The 21,212-nt window shown below is 37.0% G+C and overlaps 1 protein-coding gene across 5 annotated transcripts in view; it reads left to right on the top strand.

The window, feature by feature from the left end:
- The window catches only part of VAV3 (vav guanine nucleotide exchange factor 3), a 178,920-nt gene that overhangs the window by 78,544 nt on the left and 79,164 nt on the right, over nucleotides 1-21,212 (top strand). For all 5 annotated transcript variants that reach the window (XM_021404474.1, XM_021404475.1, XM_021404472.1 and 2 more), the window contains exons 8-15: nucleotides 2,948-3,051; nucleotides 5,311-5,410; nucleotides 6,729-6,824; nucleotides 8,460-8,528; nucleotides 10,827-10,913; nucleotides 11,924-12,009; nucleotides 12,339-12,471; nucleotides 12,811-12,920. In XM_021404474.1, coding sequence (XP_021260149.1) covers nucleotides 2,948-3,051; nucleotides 5,311-5,410; nucleotides 6,729-6,824; nucleotides 8,460-8,528; nucleotides 10,827-10,913; nucleotides 11,924-12,009; nucleotides 12,339-12,471; nucleotides 12,811-12,920 — 785 coding nt within the window. The remainder of the gene's footprint in view (nucleotides 1-2,947; nucleotides 3,052-5,310; nucleotides 5,411-6,728; nucleotides 6,825-8,459; nucleotides 8,529-10,826; nucleotides 10,914-11,923; nucleotides 12,010-12,338; nucleotides 12,472-12,810; nucleotides 12,921-21,212) is intronic.

Below are 21,212 nucleotides of genomic sequence, written 5' to 3'. Positions count from 1 at the left end.
CCAGCAGATATCTTTCCTTTATCTAACATTAAAGGAAGACATCAGACATGGTCTGAAGCTTCTCGTAACAGAGAGAAATGAAAGGACTGCTCTTTTATGAGGCGGACTGTAAAGGAAGGATCCCCAAAGCGTGGCTGACAGACCGCATCAAACCTTTATCACCTATAAAAGATCATCTGCGTTGGCTATCTCTGGAATGTCCTGCAGCTTCTCAGGGCTGTGGGAGGAGGTGTTGGGGATTTTTTATTCAATGGAACCTGGTCTGCAAAAATACTTTAATTGCTCAACTAGTACCAACCTGACTGCAGCTAAATTATAGCAGTTATTGAATCAATGAATCATAAGGTGATACTTCACATCTTTTCATATTTGACTCTCTGTTAAAGTTTTCACTGTGAATCTTAATTGCTACAGTTTCCTCCTTTTTTGACCATTAGCCCAAGTACTGCCACAGATATCAGTAACCTGCTTGTCTTAGAATATGTCAGCTGCCTTTAGAGAACCCTTTGCTTCTATAACAAATTGATGTTCTGTCCTACAGTAATGTTTCTTACTCAGTGTGAATGGAGCTCTGATGTGACCTTCCTCACCTACTGTAAATCTCTAAGGTGCAGTGTGCCCAGGTACACTGACTTACCTGCTCTGAAAGCCTTGAAGCCAGCCAATGTGACGTGCTTTTCAGGGATGTAAAAGGGGCTTATGCACTGCAAGCAGAAACTGAGGTGTCAACCTTCTCACTACTCCTTCAAAATCTGCAGGGAGATAGATCTGCCTTTTGGTGTAGGGGAGGCTATAAGAAAGAAGGGGGCAGACGTTTTAGCAGAATCTGTTGTGATAGGACAAGGGGAAAAGGTTTCAAACTGAAAGATTTAGATTAGATATAAGGAAGAAGTTTTCTACAATAAGGGTAGTGACACGCTGGAACTGGTTGCCCAGGTTGGTAGTGGATGCCCTGTCCTTGGAGACACTCACGGTCAAGCTGGACAGGGCTCTGAGCACATGCTGAAGCTGTAGGTGTCCCCATTCATTGCAGGGGAGTAGGGCTAGACAGCCTTTAAGGGTCCCTTCCTACTGAAATGATTCTATCATTCTGAGATAAGACTAAAAAGAAGAAAAGCTATTCCTCTGTGATTTGGAACTAGCAGGACCTAATAAACTGCTAAGGTTTTTTTTTTTTTTTACTTCGCTTTTTGTTATAGGCATTCAGTATTCTGTTTTTACAAGATCATGGTTATTTCTAAGTCCTTTTAACGTCTCATAGGCATCCGACAACACTGACAGAAATGCAGGGTTTGTCTAAGCCAAAAAAATGTGCAAATGCTTTCTCTGCTCAGACCTTGTCTCTGCAGCAGTTCCTCTGCAGGAAGACTGGAGGGCAGTGGAAGCTCACTTTAAACTAAAAATAGCTGTTAAAAGCTCTACAGTGAGCAGCAATGTGGAGAGCAGATGTGGTGGTCTCAAAACAGGATGGATTTGCCTCTGTTAAAAGGCTGTGGCGACTCTTGGTGCTTTAGGGTGATGTTATGTTCCTTATATATGGATTGTGTGAGGATGCTAGCTGGACAAAATTATCTGCTGATGTCAAAATACATTTTATTCTTAAGGAAAAAGGCCCCAACCACAGCTCGCCAGTCTAAGTAGTGCCTTTCATCAGGGCCCAGAATTCAAAATTCTGTCCTTTAAAGTGTATATATGGCTGTATATGTGCGTGCATATGTACATGTCCATGTATGCATGTGAGATGCTTTTGTATGTATGTCTCTATATGCGTTTGAATTGAGATATATGCAGACATGTGAAGGGAGAGAGATGGAAAATACACTACATGCTGAAAGTATTGACACTTCATTAACTTTTAATGATGTTAGCATTAGTTGAATTTAAAAAGTCAAGTAATTTTGGTGGAGAGAAGCTTAAAGGCATTTTGTTACTTGAACATTCAACTTTATTTGAGCTTTGCTGCTTAGGTGAGTCCCCGTACACTTCTGAAAAAATGTACTGCTACAGTACATTCATCTGTAAGCATTTCTGTAATAGTGTCTTTATATGCTGCAAGTTAAGAGTCGGAGGATATGGTTGTACAATTGCTAGCAACTGAATTTGATCAGTTTTAAGCTTCTGCTACCTCAGCTCTGATGTGATTGACCTTACATATACTCATAGTTTCCATCAGTATGAAGCAAAGTGCTTTTACTTAATTCAGAACTCAATGTTCTGTATTTTTGTAATGTATCATTTACTGATTTAAACAATCTTTGGCAGCTTTCATAAACAATCCTCTATTTTTCATTACAGAGGTCTGCATATCACTTAATTATCCTGATTACAGAATTTCTTAACCTGTATTGACTTAATTCCTTATGACTTCTCTGACAGCATCCATACAGTATTAAGGCTGGTGTAATCTGTAATAGCATACAGGTTTTTTATATAATAGAGAACTAAGATTCTTTTCTACTGTGCTCACAGAGAAAATCTTTCTGCAGTATTCTTGCTTCTCTCTCAGCCATTAGTTGTCTGCTGTATTGGGAAACTCATTATGATTGCAGTTAACTTAGCACTAGAACATCACTAATCGACCAATGTAATGTACAAAACTAATTTTTCACGGCTCAGGGACATGAATCATTACTTTGTCTTGTCACTAAAGCATTTACTTGATTTGCTTAATTTTAAAATTATCATTATAAAATGAAGATGAATTAACAGTGCATGTTCCAACCCAGAATAAAAGAGTCTTAAAATAGGTAATTCTTGGAATTCAGCTTTTCTTATTACATTGTATGGAAGATGTGCAAACCGTGAATTTAGGTTTTAATCCCAAATGATCTGTTTTCCAGTTTATTCAGTTAATGGATCTAACATGAAGCCACTTATTTTTATACTGAAAGCTTTGATTGTTCTGTTTTTAAAATTATTTTCCCCTTCTCGTTACTGTTTTTTTAAGGATTTGGTGAAAATTCACAGGAGTCTAACGCAGGACATCAGTGATTCCATTATTAACAAAAGTGATCAGAACTTGTATCAAATTTTTATTAACTACAAGGAAAGGTAAGATTTATGTACTAATTTTTACTAATTATGATGTCTGTGCCCAATCTGTGAAATCATTTTTAACTATACTTTCATTTGATGAATATTTCTATAATAAAATTGAATTCAACACGAGTATTATAAAGCTAATATTTTGTGTTATGAGCCTGGAAGTCAAAATGTCATCTATTACTTGATGAGTTTTCCCTCTTTTTACCCCCGCTTTTGGCAAAATTGTTACACAGGTACGTACCAACAGCCTCATGTTGTGTCAGAGAAGCTTTAGGTTGGTCATGAGGAGATTTCTTCATGGAGAGAATGTTCAAGCATTGGGATGGGCTGCCCAGGGTAACGGTTTAGTCACCATCCCTGGAGGTATTTAAGAGATATATGGACGTGGCCCTACGGTACATGGTTTAGTGATGGAATGTGGTAGGTCAGGCTGACGGTTGGACCTGATCGTGAAGGTCATTTCCAACCTATGTGATTCTATCGACAGGTAGCAGCTACGTTTTGAACAAAACTTAAATAGCTTTTTTTTCCCACAGCAGTTTTTTTTAACCATGCAAATAATCCCAGACATCTTACAGCATGTACCTGTGTAGTTTAACAGATAGAATGGTATAAAGGCATAAGAGGTGCAAAATAAGGCAAGGATATATAATAAAGGCATTCCAGGTTAAAGAAAACAGGAGAGGTGATAACGTGAAAGAAGGTAGGTGTGAAAGAGGAAAGAAGATTCTGGTTTGACCATTCGACCTGCAGTCAAATATGGCAGCAAAGCAAGTGTGATTTACCTTCAAACTGTCAAAAATAGCCAGACTAATAGCAGGATAGCTACGGGAGCGTGTTGTACCCTGTAGGCTAGTTGCCAATATTTTTAACCCCTTTTCAAATTGTGGTTTTGTACTGAACAGTACTGAACAACTGTTGAGCTGTATGGATGAACTTACAGACCTGTGATACTTAGCTGAAAAGCTGTGCTGTGGGCTACAGTGCTGACTTACCACAAAGTAACCCCTGGGTTGTGGTTAAAAATGATTTTCTGGCTCCAGAGTGCAAAAGAGTGGTGGGAGCTAATTGGACTTTCTTGAGGGTGATGGGGAAGGAGTAATAATTGATGGGGATGGAGTAATAATTGGCTTGTGAGGAACTGAGCAGCAGCATCTGGAAAATGTTTGAGAGGTGAGTTGTTTTCTGAGGGAGGAGGGCCTGCTAGAATGTCCGTAAACAGTCTTGCCTTTAAGGTCCTCTGTCTCAGCTTTTCTGGTAGAGAAGGACGGAATTATTCCGTAGGCTGATAGACTTGGTGCTGCTCTAGGAGGGAAAGAGGGGACAGGAACTTGTTCTGGAAAATATTTATTTTTCAAAAGTAGCCCTGAAATGTGTGCTAAAAGGGCAACAAAGGACACTGTGAAGAAATCTCAAGCTTATACTTATTATGCAAATAGAAAACAGCATGACGTGGGGCCAGCGTTGTACCACATTACTGAAAGTAATAAGAAGCGATGTTTAGTCAGTATCATCACTTCAATTGTGTAACGAAGGGCTGAGATTCATTTGGGGATAAAGAAATTTAGGAGGCCCAAAAGGAAAGCCATAGGGAACCCTGCAAAATGGAATTGGAAGCATACAGAAGGAATCACCTGAAGAACTGTATGGAAAAAGTATCACAAAGCAGAACTCTGCAATGAGACTAGCAGAAGCACTTTACGAAGAGTCAGGAGAGTCCTGTTATAAAACCAGACTCTTCCAGGAAGCATTAGTGCTGTTGACGATTGCTGGGTATTTTATTTTTGATTTACAGTTATTTGGATCTGAAAGCTCACAAGATGTAACCTGGTAGAAACTGTTGGAGGTGGATAACTTACAGGTTCTTTAAAGGATACGCGCAATTAATCTTATTAAACCTGGTTGAGAAGTTATTCACTACAATCTGGGAAATCTACAGTGTTGTAAATATATGCTCTTTTACTCTTAGACAGTGGTTATGCTGCTTTTAATGAGTCCTGCATTTTTTTTGCAGCGTACACATGTGAACGTTAAAGGAAGTTGCAGTGATATTAAAGCATTTTGAAAGCAGCTTTAAACTTTATTTTTCTGAATGTTTTTCATTGTATTCATACTGCTTGTTGGAATCTGGCTAAATACAATCTTTGCATATTTAGGCATTACTCCCATTATAGGAGGATTGTTACCAGTTTGGTGAAAAATGATCAAGGATTTCCTTAAATAAGCAAATGTTCCCTTTATTCTTTATCTCTTGCTTTGATTTAGATTGGTTATTTATGGACAGTACTGCAGCCAAGTGGAAACAGCCATATCATGCTTAGACAACATTTCTAAGACAAAAGAAGATGTTAAGTTGAAGTTAGAGGTATAAGAATTTTCTTATGTTTGTGTGTGTGTGTGTGTGTGTGTGTGTGTGTGTATTAGATGTGTTCTGATAACTATGCTCTACTTTCATCCAAGTCAAAAACCTTGTGGATTAAAACTGAATTTGCTTTTCTCTTCTCTTCCTTATAATTTATTGGAGCCTCTCATCAAATTAATGTTCAGCTATTGAGATACAGACCATGGTGTCCTGAATGGATGAAGGGAGTGAAGTTTTCCACTCACAGTAGTAGAGTTAGGATTTATTTTTGGAACTGATATCTTTCTGTTTGTCATAGCTCAGCTGAAAATATAGAATTGTGGAATAACGCAGAGTGGAAGGGACTTCAATGCCAAATAAGCCCATGTTGAAGCTTCTTAGGGCTTGCTGCCTACCAAGACCCCCCTAGTCCTTTTCAGCTGAGCTGCTGGCCAGCAGTGTCCCAAGTTAGTGTGTTCAAGGTGCTGGACTTTGTCCTTCCTTGATGGCTTCATGAGGTTCCTGCTGAATGTGCCCTGAAAAGCATCACCTGCACCTCTAGTCTGGTGTTGTATGTGGACTTGTGGATATCCTTCCACTTCATTGCTAAAAATATTAAAACTGTTGATTAAAAGGAGTCCCAGAGCACACCGTTGGGGACCTGTGCTTGCCCCTCATATACTTGCACCATCCCCAGGTTGCACAGGATCCACCAGTCACTGCTAATAATTCTAGCTAGTTTTTCGTACACCTAGTAGTGCGTCCATTTGAAGTATTACATACCAGCTTGGATAGTTGGATGCTATGGGAGATGATATTGAAAGTCTTGGAAAAGTCAAGGTAGACTGTTCCCGTGCATGCACAGATCTGTCCATTTTGTCACAGAAAGCAGGAAATTCAGACATTGGTATAATTGTAGCAGATCTGTGCTGACTATCCCTAGTCACCTCCTCTGTGTGCCCAGAAATGGCTTTCAAGAGCATTTGCCTTCCAAAACAGACTTTTGCTTTTTTGAAGGTGGTTACAGTGTCTGCCTTCTTCGCTCTGCTTATAGGCAATGTTTTTTCTTTTTTAGTTTAGTCCTATGCCTCATTTCTGTTGTGATGTTTATTCTATGCTTTCTTATTTGTTCTTGGATACTTCAACAACATGTCTAGACGCAATCTTTGTTCAGATTTTATTGTCATATCAACTATTTTGTTCCAGTTTTTTGAAAGCCTTTATCTCAAATTTAATAAAGTTACTACCATAGCCAGTGTATCACTTTAACATGATACCAATGGAAATTAAATGGTTTTTTTTAGTAACTCTTGTCCTAATCTATTTTTCTGTTTCAAACTAGGAATGTTCCAAGAGGGCCAATAATGGGAAATTTACTTTGCGAGATCTTTTAGTGGTTCCAATGCAAAGAGTGCTAAAATACCACCTACTGCTCCAGGTATTTTATTTTTGAAGAACAGAACTGTGATTGTTTATCATCAGTGGTTTATAAGAATGAGAGCTGAAAACCTTTATCAAAGGGAGGTAACTGATATTTCCATAGATTTGAGAGTGATTTGTTACGAAATAAAATCCAATGAAGTGTGGGTTTTCTTAAAGAGATGATTCCTCAGAGCTGAAGCATATCTGAGAAAGATGAAAAACCACAGCTGTTTCCCAGTGTCTGAACCTTTCATTCTTGGTATGTTTAAAGTGGTTAATAGTACCACGCTATAATCATGGTGCTTTGAAATGTGGACCATTATCCCCCAAAGAGGAAGCTGAACCATACTTAAAGCATACTTTTAAGATGCTTTTCTGCTGTCATAAATTACAATAAAGCCATATTTATTTTGAAATGCTTCTTGTTATAACCCACAAAGCGCGAGCTCTCACAGTTAGTCCTGTAATAAGGGTGGAGAGTCTTATAAATTTAATTTGATAGCTGTGCCAGGAGACTCATTAGTTCAGCTGCAAATAAATATATTACTGTATGAGACTGTCAACCCTGCTGATGCTTGTAAAATGTCGTTTTAAAAAAGATCTACTGCTTGCATGTAAAGTATAATTTTGACTCTATGGAACAACATGCATTTTGTATATTAAATTTTTGAAATATTTCTGAGTCATCAAAGTTTCGATCAACAGAAATTTGGAACAAAATGAATGATCAAACTGCTTTTTAAAAACATGGCATCTGTATCATAGTTTTATAATCAACCTTTATATTATGAGAATATGAAATAGGATGTGTCGCCATGTTCTAATGTTTGAGATAACATGTAATAACAGCATACGTTGTACAAAAATATTTTATAGACTTTAAATGAAAAAAAATCCAGTAAAACTCTTAAAATTGTAATATGAAATATAAATACTTATTCTGACATTTCCTAGGATTTTAAGAAGCTTTTTTGCTAGCTGGGGTGTATAATTTTTTCTCAAATTATGAAGAAGAAATAATCTGTTTCCCTGGGAGGTTATTTCTTAACTCCAGAAAAAAAATCAATTAAAAAAACCCTTTTATTTTCCAAAAGGGAAGTGGCTAAAAAAATTCTGTGAACATTTACATGTGATTTAAATGTGTCCTCTGAGTCATTTTTGTCTTAGGCATAATGAAACAGTGCCCTCTTCTAGGTAGTTGTCCATTTAGCTGAGATCTTACCGGTAGCGTACACGCCTCTCTGCAGCCACGTGAATGCTTTGGGATGGGCTCATGCACTGGATAGCAGTGAGCAAATGAACTCGACTAATGGTCTGACTGGCAATACTGAAGTGCAACGCAGACCAAATTAGCTTCTAACGGTTGTTCATTAATACAAATATTGGTGTTTAGACTATGCCATTCTTAAATCATCTTTCCCGATTGTTTGTTTGCAGCAGTCCTCGCTCAGCTTATAGGTCGGTCACAGTGGGGAAGAAAATGTGAATTCTTGGGTTGTGTTTTCTGTTTTTAGTTGTGGGATTTTTTTTTCCTATTTTTTTTTTGGGGTGCCATGGGTTGGTGGTCATTGAGGGGTGGTGCATGAAATAATAACTTCAGTCTATAACTGGCAGACAATGGATGAGCAGTTTTAATTACTTTTCTCAACAGGAGCTGGTAAAGCACACTACGGATCCCATGGAGAAAGCAAATCTAAAACTGGCGCTTGATGCAATGAAGGTAAGTGTTTGCGCCGATTAAGTATTTGTATCAATACTGGCAGTTAAAATGGTAGTTCATAACTATATTTCTTGGAAAATATAATGCTCTTCACTACAGATCAAATAGATGTTTTCTCAAGTCATTGCGTACTTTGTGAGTACATAGTTGAAGGCTTTGCTCAAGTCTTGGAACGAATTAAGTAGTTTTCTGAAGGGAGCATTTATGAAATGGAGCTTCCTCGTTTCTGTTTCCTTTTTTTATCACTTTGCTGTCATGTATTGAGGTAAACAGCAGGTGTTTCAATAAATTTGGTCTTAGGTCCAGAATGTAGGACCTAAGGATGTAGGATGTATATTTCTATAACTCTAAACCAGTTCTGATCAAGGTCAGTGGTTTCCCAATGAGGTGAAGACATCTTTCTTTAGAAGACTCTTTTTCTGTGATCTCTGTGGCTTTACCCTTGAAATTAGTAGTATCTTTCTTTAGATACAGTACCTGTCATTGTACATTCACCTGCAAGTGGCACAAACAAATGCTTTATGGAAGTGCAGTACTGCCTTAATATTACTTTGTGTTCTTCTGTAGAGTGAAATTTCTGCTTCGGTTTGTTTTACTACATGAGTTGTGAAATTCATGTGATGGAGCTGAGTTTTTTCTATCCTGTGGTGGGGGGAAGCCAACACAGTAGAGGTCATATCTCCTATTATAATCTATATTGTCCACAGGAGACGCTGAAGTCAGAATAAGTAAGTTTCCAGTCATGCAGAGAGCAAAAGCATGACAGTCTCCCAAGGTAGATGCCTGAAATGGGAGTGGCATGGCATTGCTTCCAGCTGGTGGCAAGGCGTGCATCTTGGTTGCTGGTAATTGGCTAGGAAAATAACCGTGGTTACATTATTTTTCTCCCTTCTCTTTTTCTTTCTCCTTTGATTATGTGCTTCATTGTTTCTGGTGATGGCTGCTCTCAAAATAAGACCAATTAAGAAAACTCTGGTCAGAATGGTTGTGGCAGTTGTGTCCTGCCAGCCATTCAGTAATAATAATAATTCTGCAGGAACTAGCATCTCTCTCTAAGGTCACAACATTATTTTCCTCCCAGTTATACCATATCCTTTCATAGTAAGCCCTGCCAGAGCAGTAGAAGTAGTCGTGCAATGTAGATTTGTTGCTTCTAACAAGTGGTGTGTCTGCTTGAAAACGGTATTTGGGAAAAAAAAAAAACTGATAACAAGATGGTGCCACACCCTGGAAAGAAAGTGCGGCAAGGAAATCTGTCAGATTTCTTTTAGCAGCAAAAAAGAGGTTATTTAATTTCTACGCCAACTCTTTTAAGACTGATGTGAATGTATCCTGCTTGGATTCCTTTGGGAAACTAGAGTGATGATTGCTGCTACTCTTAGTTTCTGATTAAAAATTTCTTAGGAAGAAGATGTATCCTTTTCCCACCCTTCCAAATTTGTTGCCATATTGAAGAATAATGTAAAAGCAAGTTGTGAAGATCAGAATACCTTTTCTAACCACTGCTCTCAGTGCCCCTGACCTCACCAATTACCACTGCTGCTTGCTCCTTATCTCTAGCCATAAACAGAGAAGCCCCAACAAATTGTCACTATTACTCAAGCGCATTCAAAGCTGTTTAAAGGCTTTAGTGAAACGTGTATGTTATGTGCTCTTGTAAGGGAGACAATAATGATCTCAACTTGTGTCTTTAAGTAGTATATTCCATTAAGGATGCTTTTAAAATCTGTGTAATATCTTCTCTGTGCTGTACAACACTATGACTGTGCAGTAGCTTTGTACCTCCCTCCTAATATGCATCCCTTCACATATATTAAAACTTTACTTTTTGAGGAGCGTTATATGTGTTTTCTAATATATTCTATTTTTACCTTCTTTTCTGTTACCAGATATTGAACATTGCTGACTGCTTTGGTTAGCTCACAGCTATACTGCATAAATTACGTTTCCTTCTTTAGTTTTTAAAATAAGACAGTAACAAAATCCAGAACAAGTCAGCCCTTTAAAATAAAAACAACAAAACAGTACGCTTTCCTCTTTCTTGCTACAGGATTTGGATTTGAACAATGAGGAAAGATGTGCATTTGATTCAAGATATGCGGAGGCTTTTTTCTATATTTAGGCAGACATTGATAATTCATGAACGTCATATATGTATATATTTGCATATATGTACTTACATGTTTATTTCAATGTGAAGATAAGCCAAATACAGAATTAGAAATAAAATTGCTGGAATAATGTATTAAAGTGGCCTGTTCTGGACTTTTTTTTCTCCCTTTTCTGTTGATGCTCTAGGACTTGGCTCAATATGTAAATGAAGTGAAGAGAGATAATGAAACACTCCGTGAAATTAGACAATTTCAACTATCAATAGAGAATTTGGTATGTGATAGTTTTAGTTTATACAGTTCTTAGCAACTTTTGATCAAATGCAATGATGTACGTATATTTTTTTTTCCTTTCATATAAGAAGATAGTACTCTCGGTAAAATTAATGTGCAAGTATGACTTGCTTGGTCTAGAACAATAGAAATACTTGCAGAGATATCTGGTAAAATTCTGTAAACGCTCTGTAAATCCCTGCTGGGTGTCTGTATGTAGTTACAAATATTTGTGTCGATAAATGTTTGTATTTGTACAGTGATTCAGATGATTTCATAATGCAAGAAATTCTTCCTGTCTGAAGACAAGTGTAGAACAATCTGATGCCTTATTGTACTTAGGTTGGTCTGAAAGTAATGCCTCCTATTTATTTCTCTGGAAACTACAACAGAGACGAAGAGCGCAGTAGCGCTATTTGATAGAGCAAATTCTCAGCAACAAAACTCTGTTTTTCAACACACTTAACACCAGTAGCTATGCATTTTCACCTGTGATGAAGGCTTGTGTGCTATGCTCGTAAATATCTGCGTGGCCATCCGGAACTTGGCTTGTCTTTCATGTTGCTGTTGGCACTGCTGAAATGCACCACCCATCAACTCACTGTGCTCACATCCACTGTTTGGTCTCCATAAATGTTCAGCAAGCATCAGTGAATGTCAGTGGATGCCATTTTTTCTTCATGGAGGAATTCAGTGACACCCCTTTACTTCCTACGTGCTTCCAGGTCTGAATTCATTTTCTCACACTGATCCTCTGCTGCCATAATTTCCATAGCAACAAAGTGGAATGAAATACTGGCGGGAAGGTTCAACCTCCAACATCTGCCTCTGATGTGGTGGGCCAACATGATAAAATAAGAGGCATTACTTTTGAAGTAGTCCTTGTATTTAGTTTAAATGACAGTGACCCGAAAAGCCCTTTTTTGGGGTAAAAGGAGTGAGTGCTCTAACATTTGAATGTGTTATCTTACCAGTTTTGCTGTAATGAATCACATATTATTTCTGTTTCAGAATCATTCCCTCTTACAGTATGGAAGACCTCAAGGTGATGGGGAAATAAGGATAACTACGTTAGACAAACGTGCGAGGCAGGACAGGTGAAGTCATGTCTTCTGGTGTTTGCTATTAAAATGCCTGTGAAGTAACTTTCTCTTTGCATATTTGAGGTCAGTTCAGTGATTCTTGAGACCATCACTGTTTAGCAAGTGAATCTGCAAGAAAGTTATCTGTGGGAAATTAGCTATTACGTAATCATGTAAGATAATGTACGTCTTCAGCAAGAATACTTTCAGTGTTTCTTGTTTTGTTATCCAGTAGTTAAATTGTTAAAAGTTTTAATTGCCGCAGTCAAAGGTTTGTAAGATGAGACTTTGTGTGCTGGCTATCTGGAATGTTTTTAACCCTCTTTAATGTTGTATTTTCATAGGCATATCTTCTTGTTTGATCTAGCTGTAATTGTTTGCAAACGGAGAGGTGATAATTATGAAATGAAGGAAATAATAGATCTTCAGAAATACAAAATTACAAATAACCCCACTACTGATAAAGAAAATAAAAAGGTAAGTACTTGTTAATAATATTCACGTAGAATATATATGTATATTTTGACAGCAATTAAAAACTTTTTTGCAGGAATTCAGAATGTATATATACAATTTATTTTGAAAATTTTATGTATTAACCACAAGCCAAGATGAATATTTAGACATTTCAACTTTATTTATTCTGATATAGTTACACATTTGAGTAAGCTATTCGCATGTCAACAGAGTAGTGTGCTCTTGGTGTTTCCGAGATACGGATTTTTATTAAGGAACATAGAGATGCTTTTCTTTTCTTTCCTTTTTTTTTTTTGTTCTCCATAACTGGTGATGTGTGTTGCCAATCTTTTTCTACAGTGGTCTTACGGGTTCTACCTCATTCATATCCAAGGTCAAAATGGTTTAGAAGTTTATTGCAAAACTAAAGATTTGAAGAAAAAATGGCTTGAACAATTTCAGATGGCTCTGTAAGTATATTTGTGTTAAAGTAAAATCATGTTACTCAAATATAAGGATTCTAATTTAAACTGAACTACTTCAGTGTTTTATTTTTTAATGCAGCCTAGTTATGTATTTTGTTTGACTTTCTGAAATACGATAGTGCTGACACATCGTCATGAATGCGGTATTTCCCTGAAACTCCTCTTGAAAAAGAAAGAGGGCACTCTAGACTATGTATTGCCAAATTTGCTGCTAAGACTGCTTAAGTAATACTGTCTTGAGCAATTGGGGGGAAATATTATTTTAGGAATAAATATATAGCATTCAGGTAACTTTTCCCCTCTCATTTTAATTTGGAGTTGTTGAAATATATTTTTGAAAGGTGATGCTGATGATTAAAGAGGGGATTGGGGTATTTTTTTCAGGTATATTTTAAATAATTTAATCTTTAGTATTTGGAATAAGTTGCTCAACTTACTACATTTCATTTCAAAATCCTGATTTCCTTTGTATATTTTGAACTAAAAGAAGCAGACTGCGTCAGACTTCTTGAAAAGTTGTTCAGGTGCAGCACTGCAGATAACATTTTTGTTACACAGCGCGAGCATTATTTCTGTTTCTGATTCTTGTTGGAAAGACAAACATGATTATTGATAGCTCAGGTATTCTGATTAAATGTAAAACGTGAAGAAGGGCATCGGATGATAAGGTGATACTTGCTTTATTTAAAAAATAAGCAACAAAGTGTGGGGAGGAGTGAGATAGTCCCTGTGAAAATAGAGAAAGAGCATCAATAAAGATTTTTTTGGATGTGATAGCAAAGGTATGTGGCGTGGAGAAAAAGGCTGTTATGAGCTAGTACGACTGAAACTTGCTTATAAGCTATATGTATTTTTTTAAAACCTTGGTATGATGAGTGTTAATGATTTAAATGAAAATAAAAGGGAAGATAGCCTGAGCTACATAGATATAAGGAGGCCCTCTAACCATAAAAACAATGCCGATTTTAGCAAAGACAGAGGTGACATATTTTGTCAAAAAAACTTGTAGATAGTGTAGTGGGAAATGGGAAGAGACTTTCTTTTTAAATGTGCAGAAAGCTGCGTACTTGACCTCTTCCTATCTTTTTGTCCCTGTGCTCAGGGGCTGCTTTAATGTCATTATTGATATTTACTTAAACATAGGATAGAACGTGTATGAAAATCATGAGGAATGCAGATGTTTCTGCTTTAGCTCTGCAACTGTTGATTGGTCTTCAGACTTCCGGTCTCTGACTTGTGTGCAAAAAATCCAGAAAACTAAGAACAGAAATGTTAAGGAGAGCAGTAAACGTTACACTTTTTTTCCCCAAGAGCATCTCCTCAGTTATTCTCAAATATCTTCTTGGTTCTGTGCGGGCTTGTTTTCTTGCCCTCTGCTCTTTTCTCTCTGGTTTCTAGTGCCTGAGGACATCCCTGTCCTCTGTGCACAGATGTGCAGCTCCTCTGGGGCTCCCAGTTAGTGCTGGGCTGGGCCCAGCCCCTCTTCCTCACCCACCTCCCCTCAGCGCAGCCCCTAGGCATGTCTTTGCAGAGAGGGCTGGTGCTGCCAGGTGCCTCGTGAGATTGGGGCCTGCAGGGCTGGCAGGTTATTGTGGTACTCATTCCTCTAGGGATTGTGAGGTTTCTCACTGAAAATGAGCATGGTGGTGCCAGCCTTGTCTTGCACGGATGATCATCCCTCTCGTAAACCCATGCCTCTGGGTTAACCTCTTCCCATGCGATTAAAGGCTGTAATGCAGAAGCATGGGAACTGGAGGAGCAGAGTTGCTACAGGTCAGGGATAATACGTAACACGATACAGTGGTATGATTTGCATCAGCCAGTGCTTTTTCTTCATTGTATTTATAACCACCGAGATTTAAATGTGGAGCTTGTGTACTTGATGAAGCTCTTACACTTTATTTCCCGCAGCAGCTCTCTCAAAACATACCTCAGTGTATGTAGCAATAATGATATTCTAATAAGTGCTAAGGTACAAGAGTTTAGGAATAAATGAAGCCAAGTGCTCTGAACAATTGGGTGGTTGATTTTAGTTGTGTTTGGGGGTTTCATTGCCTGTTGAGTAGGTTGCCTACTCTAGTAGTGTCATTCTGCTCTGAAAAGTAGCCATGATTAAAAGCATGCTATTATTCATCATACTCAATGATAATTACTACTTTCATGGGCAAAATGCTTCTTGTTATTTTAAAATTTTATGGAGACTGCAAAAATGGCACAGTTAAGAAGGGCTGGATTAGGTGCTTGCTTGATTATCAGGAATGATGTAGTTTACAGAGTTCCAGACAGAAATTTCAATGCAGTTTTGTTGCCTTCTTGATAGCGTTCTATATGAAATCAGGTGTCAGCAAATGTTGATCTAAGAAAGTAAGAGTGAACCTAAACTGGTCTTTTGTTAAAATTTGTAAATTAATGAGAAGCCTTTTTTTCCACTAGAATAACTCATTGGCGTAACTATGTTAGGCTGCAATTTGCTTTTATAGGTTAGGTGTTTATATTGGCCTATGAGCAACAGTGATTATAGTTATCGCTGAAAAGGCACTTAACTGTAAAGGTACCTTACTTTGGTTCCTGAACCTTTAAATGTATTTCAAGAAAAAGACTTGTTAAAATCTTTTTACTGTAGACAAGACCTAAATCCAATGAAATCATCTGAGTAATTCTTTTACTGCTCTGGTGTAACTGAGATGAGCATTTGTCTCTGGATGTGGAAAGCTTCTGTTACTGATGAAGTATGAAATAGGGGAGAACACAGGATTGCAGACTGGGCTTAGTTTCTGCTTGAAGGGCAGAATACATTAGGCACACTTGATATAGCAAATCTTAGAAATACCGGTGCAATTTGCAGAGTACAACTATTGTACTAGTTAACTTTGATAGAAAACTACCTTCACAAACATGTAAAAATATTCTACCTCTTGGCTTGCTCAGTTGTTGTTGTAATATATATACTGAGTTGTTTAGTCATGAGAGAGGTTGGGAACAACTGGTTACTGTTAATATGAAACTGAGTAAGTTACAATTATTCAGATGGTAGTTCTGCTACAATAGATATATATATATATATATATTTTTTTTTTTCCTGAGACTACTGCTTTATTTAGAAAATACATAGTGGAACAACACCTCAATTTTTATTTTTCCTAATACTTTAAGGAGGATGACTGATGGAGCCAGTACTTGCACTACGTTCTCAGCGACAGTGGAACTGTAGCTCAGCTGTATTGGCAGCTGTTAATATTTTCAGTTACTTCCAAAATTGAAGCTGAGTCTGCCCCCACCTTCCTTTTTTTAGTGTATTTTGTACAATCTTAAAAACTCTGGTTTGCTGGGAGCTTTGGATTTTCTAGACGGTAAAATGAAGCAGAATGTTGAGGCAGCATTGTCAACGTTGAAGTCAAACTCTGAAAGCTGAAACTTTGTTTGGACTCTGAATTTGAGAAGTTTCTTCCACACCACTGGAATATGTTTTCGCAGGAACCTGCGTATTGCTCTTGGATTAGTTTGCTCTTGGCGTGCCTGTTTTCTCTCACTGGTATGAGTGGAAGTTCTGGTGCACAGTGAGACTGTAACAGCTTATTGCTTCAGAAGAAGCACTACTTAACAGCAGTAGTGGTTAATTTGGGCAGTTGCTACTTTGTTCTTGGAACTCTATTAATAATAATAGATGAGCTTATAGCTGTATGAGTAAATAAGTACCTTTTTAAAGATAGTACTGCAAAGACTTCACTAGATGTGAAACACTTGTTTAATCTAGCATGTCGAATAGCATTGGTTTAAGCGTAGAGTCATTTCATATCCAAGATAATATTAATAGAAATGTACAGCCGAATTACTGCACCAAATTACTCAGCCGCACTGGAGACTTGTATTAAGTGAGAGTTTGTCAGCTATGTGATTGTGCATGGCTTATTTGCTGCATGCTAACTATTAAAACCTCAAAAACTGGTTACAAGTGCAAGACAACTTTGATAGGTTTTTCTAGTAAAATGTCCCATCTAATCTTTTTTTTTCCTCCTGTATAAAAAAGAACCAGAATAATCAAAACAAATGTCTCGTACTTACAAATTACATAAAAAGCTGGAGCACTGGTTGATATTGCTTTTTTTTCTAGAAAGTTCTCCCACAGATTTTATTAATACTTGTTTGAAAAAAGTCCCCCAAACCATTCACTAATATTTTTTGTCAATGAATTTCATGCTAGCTGCTCTTTATTGAAAGAAATTACTGAATGCTGAAATTGTCTTCCTCTAATATATGAGTGTGTATACCTCAGCTGTATTACTTGGCCTTTAGAACTACTCACCTGGCTAATTATCAGGCTTAATTTCTTAGGTGTCAGTTGCTTTTTTCATCATTGCTGTAATGAGTTTCATTCTTTTTTATTTCATTATAAGATGAAAGAATAAATAGTGAGTGGAAAGACGTCAGTTACTATTACACGTCTCATCCAACATTTACTTCCATCCATTAAATATTTCTTTGTGCTTAGTTTGTTAGTGTTTCTTAATCGTGGTAGAGCGTGGAGCCAGTTCTATGAGGTTGTTTTCACAATGGCATTGGAGACCTTCTCCTTGAAAGGCCATGTATTACGCTTTCACATTGACTTAATATCTGAATCCATTAATGTAATATAGAGCACCATATCTTACACTTATTTGTCCTGAATGATGTCCAGTTTGCTAATTTGTCTTTTTCTCATTGTGCTCTGTAGTCTGCTTTAAAAATGGCCGTCAGCAAACTTGGCTTCAGTGTATTTTACTAGATAGGAACATGTTATGCAGAAATGCACTTTAAAATGAAACCAAAGAAGAACTGAAGCTGGAAGGGGTACGTGGAGTTTGCCTACTTTAGTATTCTGCCCAGAGTCAAGCTTAGGTAGCTTGGGGCCTTTTCTACTTGAGTTTAGTACTGCTGGATTTCATGATACACGGGACAAATATTGCAAAACCTCGTGCAACAATGTTGTAACGTGCCTTTTAATTAGTCTTTACTCAACATTTCTTTTTCACAAACTAAAAAGTGCATGAAAACATCTTGCAGACAGAGACTGGCCTTTTTTTAATGTACCTTGTTAAAATGTCACCCTCAGAAGTAATATGATTGCAGTGTATGCTTTGACATTTTTACTGAAATTGCAATATTAACATCACGCCTGAAAGATCAGTGAGAAACCCATGACTGTTGTGGTGTTTAGGGTACAGATGAATTGTGTGGAGTTAATGAATCTGAAATATGTTGGTTTTAGTCTTATATCCAAACAGAGGAGATCTCATATATGAAAGGTGTACAGCCCTTAAAAACAGTTTTTTAAATTTTTTATCTTTTTTTTTTATTTTGTCTATATTTATAAAGTTTTTAGGTGGGTAAGGAATTTGTGCAGTAGCTCAGGTACGGCTGATACATTTCAGAAAAATTGTTTCAATTAGACATCAATTCACTCTGTTCAACTCAAGGGAAATGGAACACATCATCTGATTGAAGGGAAATAATCTTGAGATTCATTGATTCTCAAGCCCGATAGGTTTGTGCGCGTAACATTTTAGATTAAGCAAGCTACATAAATTGTAGATAGAGCTCATTGGCTTTCTGTATTTTATAGAAAACTGACACAGGCTAGGTGAGATCTGTTCTCTTACCTATTTCCAAATTTGCTTTGCACTCTGTGACTAATGACATTGGTCAGATTCAGCTTAAATAGATCTGTTCCCTCAGATAGAGTATTAATAATGCATATGCATTAAGACTCCTTCTGAGAGAATATTTGAGCTCTGACATATTGAACACTGACATATTAAATTAAAGCTTTTTTATCAGAGCACTTTAAAAGCCTTAGATATCTGCTGCATTTTTCAAATAGCCTCGAAAGGTGTTTCACTTACACCAACTTCACATAGTAGGTTACCAAAGCAATAAACAAACGTCTGCCAGGGCTTCTCCATCAGTATGAATAATTCAGTACTGCACAAATGAATACCAAGTTCATGGCTGCCTGTGCTTTGCTGAGACTCCATTGTTTGTGATCAAATGTCTTTCAGGGTTACAGGCAACTATTCACGGTATAGCTATGTGATTTCTTTAGGTTATTCCAGGCACAGCAAAAACAGCGTGAAGATTTTGTAGATGGTTAAGAGCACAGTGAAAGAATAGCACAGAATGTGAAAGTGGACCAGTTTTTGAAAACAGCGTGTAAACATTGAAATGTATCATAGATACATTTCATCATTTCATCATAGAAATGATAAGTCCATTTTGATACTGTATCTTCTGATTCACAAACATGAAAGATTTTCCTGTCCTTACATTCTCACAACTTAGCTTAAAACATGTGAGGAACACTACTATGAAAATTAGTAAGCGTTTCTTAAAATGGTATCAGCATGAAGTAAGACATCAGTGACACCACATCTTACAAATTAAGTGCCACCACCTAAACAGTTTTTTTGTACCATGTCTTAATTTTTTTCTAGTTTCTAAACATACAACGTTGGTTATATGCTTGTCCTTCATACTTTTACCGTGTGAACAGATGTCCTTGTTCCTCCCTGCAACCCCCCGTTACCCTTTTGTCTTTCTTAGCAGATTTAGTTGTTTGCCCAGCAATTTGCAGCTTTACGTTCCTATCCAGTTCACGCTTCTACAATTTCTGCTTTAAAACACAGATGCTTATCACTGATTCACGTTTAACAGAATATAAAACATTTAATGTTTATTGTGGTGAGCAATTAAAAAAAAATCCAAGCTTACATAAAGCTCTTATAAGTAAGACTCAGCCAGGTAATATTTAAGGTATATAAGGTACTGATAATTTTGATTTACAAATACTGAAGTGTGACTGATCTTTGCTCCTGTTGGGTAACATTGTTTGTAGATGTTACACAGAAACAGATTCCCTCAAAGCAGTCCACCTCCCTTACTTTTCAGGGAAGTGAGTTGAAAGTAAGACAAAGGAGAGAAACTATCTTGTTTGAAACAATGCATTATATTTCCAAAAAGTTAAAATGATAATTTCTTTGATCTCAGAAAAGCCTCTCATCATATGATCAAATAAGCAAATTTCCTAACAAAGTCTTAGAAGTTGTATGTTCTTGATCAAACAGGCAATTTACTTGTGATATGGTTAATAATATAACGTGTATTCTTGATGGTGACTCTTTGATGTGACAAACCAGAGTATTTGAGTATTAACATATGGTGGATTGATTGATTGATTAATTCAGTAAATGGCATCTTCAAAGATGGTTCTGAAATATAACAGCCTAGCTGGAACAGAGAAAATGAATTAACTGTAAGTAATCAGTGTTGCTTTTTGAGAAAAGCGAGTGGAAAAGGAGCTGAAGATCACACTTTGTGAAATACAATTGTCCGCGTCTGCTGAGATTACCCTTTAAGAGCAATGTTTTCTTTTCACTTTTTACAGTAAATCATAAGAATCATAATCTTGTAAAGATCCCCAAATAATTATTCATTAGTATTTATGCCCTCCACTCTGACTTTATCTTATTACACATTTGCCTTTCTGTTGGGTGATACCATTGTATGAAGCGATCAGCTGAAATGGTCAAAGTTGAACGTGAAAAAAAAAAAGTGGTTCTGCTGTTTGTGGGCAGTGTGATTCTTAGGGAAGTCTACTTCCCTAAGAAGGGGAGTGAGGTCAAATATGTTTTGGGTCAAACTTTACATGAAATTCTTCATAGGAGGTGTGGCTGGAAGCTTTTTTTCTTGTTTGATAGTGACATATATGGTTTTCTGTTTAGTAAATAATAACATGAACAGCAGAAATTTAAACACAAACGTGACAGATGTTAGCTACATTTTATTGCTTAGTACCCGGTTGACGTAGCAAAGTTTGAAGGTGCTTAAAATTTTGGAAGTTGGTCACCTGGGCATCTAAGAAGGAATTTGAACTTAGAATGTATCCTTTTGTAGATAATTTCTGCTGGCAATTAATGACTTAAAATGCCTAGGGCAGATACACGTTTGATAGATTTTCTGTGGTGATCACAGAGAATAGTATGGTAATAAGAAATGAAAATTTCTAGTGTCTGTAGATATTAATCTGTACCTTTTTCTTTATAGTTATATTGGATGAATACAGCATCAGATTTTGTGTCACATACATTTTAAAATTTTCTTTAGCAGTTTGTGCTCAGGGTGTCCATAATTCTGAACAGTTCTGTATGGAGCATTTTAAATTCTTATAAGCCTAACACGGAGTGCAGAATAATAACAGCTCTAAAATGCTAAGGTCTTACTCGAGGTTGGGAGTTGAGGAGAGTT

This window comes from Numida meleagris, chromosome 7 (genome assembly GCF_002078875.1).
Source record: "Numida meleagris isolate 19003 breed g44 Domestic line chromosome 7, NumMel1.0, whole genome shotgun sequence".
Lineage (NCBI taxonomy): Eukaryota > Metazoa > Chordata > Aves > Galliformes > Numididae > Numida > Numida meleagris.
Note: the sequence above shows the minus strand (reverse complement) of the source record. Positions and strands in the feature narration are given on the sequence as shown.